A 6,789-nucleotide genomic window follows, 5' to 3' on the forward strand; every position below is an offset into this window, starting at 1 on the left:
TAGTAAAGAACATGAAATTATTCTCTTTTATTTTTCTTTGTGAGGAAATTGATGTTTTTATTTTACATTTGTGGATGATCATTCCTGATCTACCCATAGCTTACCTCAAATTACATTCAAAATGCATAACTAAATATAATAACGTGTTCTTACAGTTACAATACATCCTTCCCAGCGAAATTCATGAGCTCCACCGTTGCTGCTTCCATGACGACTGGGAAGTCTACTTGCGTGTATCGTCCCCTGTCAACCACAAAAGGAATAAGCAGCTCAGCATACAACCCTAGCTTGCCAGCCTAAGTAAACTAAAAAACGATGAACATCAACGTCAGGGAAATCTTAAGATGCACAATATGGGCAGAACTATTGATTTTTGGTTTACAAATGGACAAGAAAAATAAGGATGCATTTGTGAGTTATGATTTGCTCGAGGTACAGTCGTTACAATCTTGTAAAGTATTAATCCATCAACTAATAACAAGCATTTTAATGAAACTTAAAGTTTGAAGATTACCAGAAATGAGCCTTGGACCAAGTGGTAGAAGGATAAGCCGGGCTGGGAATGCCATGCATTATTCTTGCGACTGCTCTTGGGGTGAACTTGACATGTGAATTACTCTGCAAAAACACCTATTCCAGAAAGAAAAAAATGATGCAAATAAAATCAAATTCAACTCCTAAAAAATGAGTTTCCCATAAGAGTCACAAAAAAGCAAACTTAGCAGTTGAAAACTCACCTTTATATCCGATCGCAAAAATGGGCTGAAATGCAAATGATAGTTGCATAAGTACCACTAGAAGGAAACATCGATTACTAAGACTAATTTTTCAAGTTGGGAGAATAAGAACTTGGATTCCCAATCCTTGATGTACACTTGTACAAATGCCCGGTATTTGGAACCCCATTGAATGGGTCCAACATAGATCTCTAAGGCGAAAGATAAAGATCAACAAGGGAAAATTTTACATTTGGGAAATCGGGATCTCTCTCAATCTTCCTTATGTATAACAGCTAATAAAACAGAAAAGAAAATAAAGATTTGTCTCAACCTGCTTCGACTCATCTTATTCAGGAAAACACATTGAGGGTTGTTATCATCTCTGCTAAAGTAGTCCAAAATCCTACTCTGCAAGCATTGTGTATGCAGTGTGCCGGAGCAACCATCCATTTTCTTGCACTCTTTTGTAGCAAAGGTCACAGCATTGAACATTTCATCCAATTTCCACACCTGTTTCAAAAGTAGAAAGTAAAACATGTTAAAAAAAGGGTAAATGGATAAATGTGTAGAAGTTTTAATAAAATTAGAATGCAAATTATTCTTTCTGATACTTGTTTCAATGGAATATAGCTTTGAATTAATAAAATTAAATTGCTTACCTTACAACTTTCGACTTCTGATAACCATCTTGTGATATGTGTTGCGAGGGAACAAAAGTCTCCTGGGTTCTTCACAATTGTATAACACAAAGCTGCGTCCTTCACCTCATATGTTATTTCTCCCTTGAACTAAATTTTCCCTCAAGAGAAGAGAATAAAGACTCATTAATTAACAAAAGGCAGCATTATTTAATAGTATGAAGCTAACGTGTACAATGCTCATTCCAGTTTACTTCATAACTGTAATAATAATCATATAAACAATATTTAACGTCTCCACAACTGTGAGTATATGAAACAACACTTTCCCTCTCACAAGCAATGCCATCAGAAATCTTGATTTTTAAAGCCGGATGCTAAGACATCATTCTTTGGTTGTTGATCAAAGATGCAAGACGCTTTTGTGAACTACGATTAAAAAAATACAATATTTTTATTATTTCATCATTATAGGCATTAGAGTTATCATACCTTTAAATCTTGCAACTGCTTTGTCAAGTCAATAGCTGTGACACCAATGCTATTTGCCACGGTGGGGATGTCAAACACATAATGCCCTTGCTTTTGTTCAGACCTGAAAGTGTCATTAAGAACCCTTACCTGTCAAAAGTTCCGTAAATTAGAAGTATTGGAATACTGTAATTCAAAACTAGATCAAGAACTCACTTCTTCAGAATTTCTGCAACCGCAATATCCTTGCCAGCAAGTAATGAGGGGGACGTCTGCAATAATGTTAAGGTGTATAAATTAAGTGGTTAAATGAATGAAAATATTGTGTCCGGTTTCAGATAGCAGTGCTGCCAGACAAACTGAACTGTTGAATCAGATTCAAGTGATTTTATCCCTGTAATACAGCCATGCCTTTAAAGGGCAAACACAATCAGCACCCGTGATTCTAAACGTTCAGACACAGAAGCTACCAAGACATGTCAAAAGAAATAATTTTAACCTAAATAAATTTGGGAATATACTTGGCTACCCACCTTGTGAAAATATAAAGTGCAAGTAACGTTTAGCTGTGGTAGTAGACGCAAGTACTGGACTTCCCCCAACTCCAAATATGTTAAAACTGTGAGTAACACCTGCCACCATATAAACCAAATAGATTTTTTCTTATCAAAATGTTAGAACTGCGAGTATTACCACATGGTTCAATGAGCAGATACAGAAGCGATGTCGTGTTAACAAAAGAATTAAGGATATGGAAAGGACCTCTTCTTTCATATCGAATTTCCGAGAGGCCAATTCTTTAACTATGGAGCAAGTTTTGCCAGGTGAGTTCATAGCACTGCTAAATACTTGAGATAAGAATTTGTTTACTGCATATTCATCTACACCTTCACTGACAAAACAATTTTGTAAGCAAATTTTACTCTTGTCATTCAAGAAATAAAATAAATAGAAGATACTAAAAGAAAAATAGAAGAAAACTTTTTGCACCTGTAAAGAAGACTACGAAGCTTGAAATAAGTGGTTTCATCAAAAAATAAATGACAATAAGACAATCTATCATCCCGTCCAGCACGTCCAATTTCCTATATGAGCATTCAATTTAGTCTACTTAGCATATTTTTATTACTGTAAAGGGAGGAACAATCTTTTAACTTCCACTGTTTGGTAATTGTTAGTATAACCACCTGTACATATTCTTCCAAGCTTTCAGGTAAGCTATAATGAATAATCTGTTAAAAGAGAAGTCAAAATTTAGGAGAGAAAGGAATGATTTTGCAACACGGTGATGATGCAATGAATACATGCATATCATGATGCAAATAAATGCCAAGGTGAATAAAATAAAATGAACCACAAATCTGAAATATAATTATGGTTTGCTCATACAGCTCCAACATCACTCTTATCAAGCCCCATGCCGAATGCCACAGTCGCAACAACCTTCCATCACAAACAAAAGAGAGTAAATGTTTTGGAAGACAAATGCTACATCCAGCTAATATGTGCTATGACCCAACTAATTCAAAACACATTAATGATACATGACATGTGGTGCATAAACATTTTGTAGTGAGCAGGATAAATATCATTACCACTCTTATCTTGTTGGAACAAAACAACTCTTGGGTGCGGCTTCTATCCTTCGCTGGGATGCCACTGTGGTAGCTCTATTTAGCAATTAAAAATCACCTCACGCATTTTATTATTCAGCACAAAAATAACACAAACACAAGCAAATCTATGCAGTTAATCTAATAGCATGTAACTAGGAAAACATAGTACCGACCTTTGTAGATATATTGTTATCACAAAGGTATTTGCTAAGTAAATCAGTTTCGAACTGCAAAAAGGAATATGCTTAGGAAGTAAGTCCCACATTATAACTGAAACAAAAACATGGACGTGTTTGTGTGTGTGTGAGCCTTAAAGTTACTTCAAGAAGGATAAGAATAAAGATGCTGCAGGAAATAATCAAAAGCACCATAGCATTCCAAATATAACATTACAAAAACTAACGCAACCAAACCTGAAATTTACAGTAAATAATGATACTCTGAACTTCTATGAAGGGAGAAGATTTCATCAACATCATCAAATCTTTCATTCTACAAATAAATTCATATATGTCAGAGAAAAAACAAAAACAAAAAGTGGTCTACTATAAATAAAAAACAGAGAAATATACATGCCTATTTCCACTCAAAGTTACAGATAACTGTAAATTTTCCCTCATTCGAGATATGTGGATGAGATTGGATGAGGGAATCTCAAGAGCATGCATAACAGCCTGCAAAGTTTTGGTCGTCGCTGTTGCTGTCATTGCGAGGATGCATTGAGCATTGAGTTTTGTTCGTAGTAGTGATGCTCTGAGCCTCAAATATGAAGTCCGAAAATTATGGGACCTGTGTTCAAATTATGGCATTAATTTATGCAAGCTATAACTAACAATAAAAAGAAAATCGCCAAAAGGAAAGGGAGGACAGAGAAAGAGAGACTTTTAGGCTGCAAACACACACACACAAACAACAACCAAAAAAAAATCAAGGGGGAAGCAGATGAACCACCAACCATTCGGAAAGGCAGTGAGCTTCATCCACCACGACAAGCGATATACATGGTGCAGCCCCAACTATTGAAATAAAATCTGCATTTAGGAACCTCTCAGGTGAAACAAAAAGCACCTAACACATCACACATAAAACATGCACATTTAGCATTGGCCATAATTACAACGGATAAAATCTCTTGAATTGAATCAAATTATATATCGTAATCAAAACTTTATCTAAACAGAATTGTTCAAAATCGATTAACATCACGAAGAAAATTTAACAATATGAAAGCATGCCCACAGTGAAATAGCACCTAAAACGTATGCCCAACTACACATTATCATTCAATAATCCAACTTTCCGTAGATAATCACCTTTATATTTCCTTCGAGAAGTCTCCGCACTGTTTCCGAAACCTCCTCACTTGTCTGGCAAAAGAAGAAAAAAAAAAAAAGAAAGAACAATCAAATTAAACCTTCAAATAAGGAAAGATAGATAAAGAGGAGGTGAGCCTCATCAACTACCTGATTGCTACAAAGAAGACCACCCTGAATCATTGGAGGTAATTGCCTTAGTTGATCAACCATCAATGCTACTAGTGGACTTACAACAAGAGTCATCCCCGGCAAAATCATCGCGGACAACTGATAACACAATGATTTCCCCGCACCAGTTGGCAACACTAGCATCGTCGATTTCCCTTTAATGACCTGTTTAATAGCCTCCAGTTGTCCCTCGCGGAAAGAATCGTACCCATGAGTCAGTTTCACCAGCTTTGCCAAGTTTTCATCGGATGGGTCGTTTTGAGCATCCAACACAGCCTTTTCAACCAATTCACAGCTGAATTTCGAGGTTTTGTGCTTATGTTTATGTTCTTGTGTGACCTCTGAAACCAAACCGTCTTCATCGCAAAGGCCATCAGTTTCAGCCTCGCCTTGTGCTTTGGATTTCTTCTTACTTCTCCAATGAAATCTCTTTCCTCGAGATGAATATGATGTATATCTTCTTCCACTCTTGCTTTTGAATTTGTTGCGACCATACCCATTGATATTTAACCTAACGAAATTCCCTTCGGAGATGGGTTTGGAGCGTTTCGATGGGAGTGGATCTACACTACTTCCAATTGAATTAGGATGTTTTCTCCCAGACTTGACGGAATCTCCGCTACGAACATCTTCACGAATGGTCTTCGGAGTGATCGAAATTGAAGAATTCCTAACAATCTCGACGTCCTCATGGCTACCTATCTTGGGTTGTGGAATTGATACAGAAGGAGGCAATGGGTCTTTTTCAACTGATTCTGGAATCGAATACGGCCGTTGGATCTTCGAGAAAAATGTGGACTTGGAGCAAAAATTTGCAGGAAGGTTTTCTATAGAATTCGAAACAGAAACTTCGCGGTTTCGATCTGAACCATGGCGGATCTGTACTGATAAACCAGATAAATTAGAAAATTCGGTGGAGGGGAAAGTATTTCTAATTGGATTCTCTTCAGAAGGATCTGCTTTGGTTTTGATTTTGATCTTGGTTTTGGGGTTTTTTAGGGGTTTATGATTCGAATGAGATTTGGAATTTGAAATGTGTTTTTGGGGGGGAGGAATTCTAACCCTAGCGCTAGATCTAGGTTTATAAGAAGAGAGAAGAGTGAGTAGAGGAGCTTTTGAGGGTTTTGGTTCTCTTGGCGGAGTTGTGGAGATGTGAGAACCATCGGAGTCTGAATCGCTTTCCATGGATGTAAGAAGAGAGACTGTGTGTGTGTGAGAGAGGGAGAGTTTAGGTTCTGGTTTTTAAGTTTCCCGCCAAATGTTTGTGTGTGAGAGACAGAGAGAGAGTTTGGGTTATGGTTTTTAAGTTTCCCGCCAAACTTTATTTTTGCTACAATGAGAAAGAAGACCAATTTCATTGCACATGAAAAAGAGTGGTTTGAGTTTCAACCCTAAATCTAAGTAATAATTTAAATTATAAATTATAAATAAAACCCTTCTAATAAAAAAAATAATATCTAAAGTCACAACCCCTATAATTTGTTTTCTAAAATTATAGAAAAATATTCTTTATTGTGTTATATTTAAAAGTACCTTACGTAATATTTCACATTATAAAATTACCTTATAATAGAATGATAAAATTTAATATAAAATTAGATTTATTTAAGTGAAAATGTTAAACTTATTTTTAAAGTAATTATAAAAAAAAAAATGGTCATAACTCTTACTTCTTTTTGGTATAAATATGCATTTGCATATATCACCTAAGAATATTAAAAAGAAATATTTATAGTAATATGTTTCAAAAAACAAATCTTTAAGGCCGAGCAAGTAATTCTTGATATCTAAATTTGGAAGGCTAGCGATGCCCAAACATTTACATTTAACCATATAGAGATTATATTGCCATGCCAACTTT

The 6,789-nt window shown here is 35.7% G+C and overlaps 1 protein-coding gene across 1 annotated transcript; it reads right to left on the reverse strand.

Annotated features, from left to right (window-relative positions):
• LOC147398606 (DEAD/DEAH box RNA helicase family protein) lies at nucleotides 1–6,200 on the reverse strand. Its single transcript, XM_086447861.1, has 19 exons — nucleotides 4,908–6,200; nucleotides 4,758–4,811; nucleotides 4,400–4,512; nucleotides 4,021–4,233; nucleotides 3,858–3,936; nucleotides 3,618–3,671; nucleotides 3,424–3,498; nucleotides 3,218–3,271; nucleotides 3,016–3,060; nucleotides 2,819–2,913; nucleotides 2,591–2,720; nucleotides 2,362–2,460; nucleotides 2,045–2,100; nucleotides 1,850–1,952; nucleotides 1,379–1,507; nucleotides 1,051–1,229; nucleotides 738–762; nucleotides 515–630; nucleotides 1–243 (listed from the first exon to the last, which is right to left on the reverse strand). The coding sequence occupies exons 1-19, from the start codon at nucleotides 6,111–6,113 to the stop codon at nucleotides 156–158; spliced, it is 2,913 nt and encodes a 970-aa protein (XP_086303987.1). The 5' UTR covers nucleotides 6,114–6,200; the 3' UTR covers nucleotides 1–155.
• Nucleotides 6,201–6,789: the final 589 nt, after the last annotated feature.

The sequence above is a fragment of the Akebia trifoliata genome, chromosome 7 (assembly GCF_017979445.1).
Source record: "Akebia trifoliata isolate Shusen 1 chromosome 7, ASM1797944v1, whole genome shotgun sequence".
NCBI lineage: Eukaryota > Viridiplantae > Streptophyta > Magnoliopsida > Ranunculales > Lardizabalaceae > Akebia > Akebia trifoliata.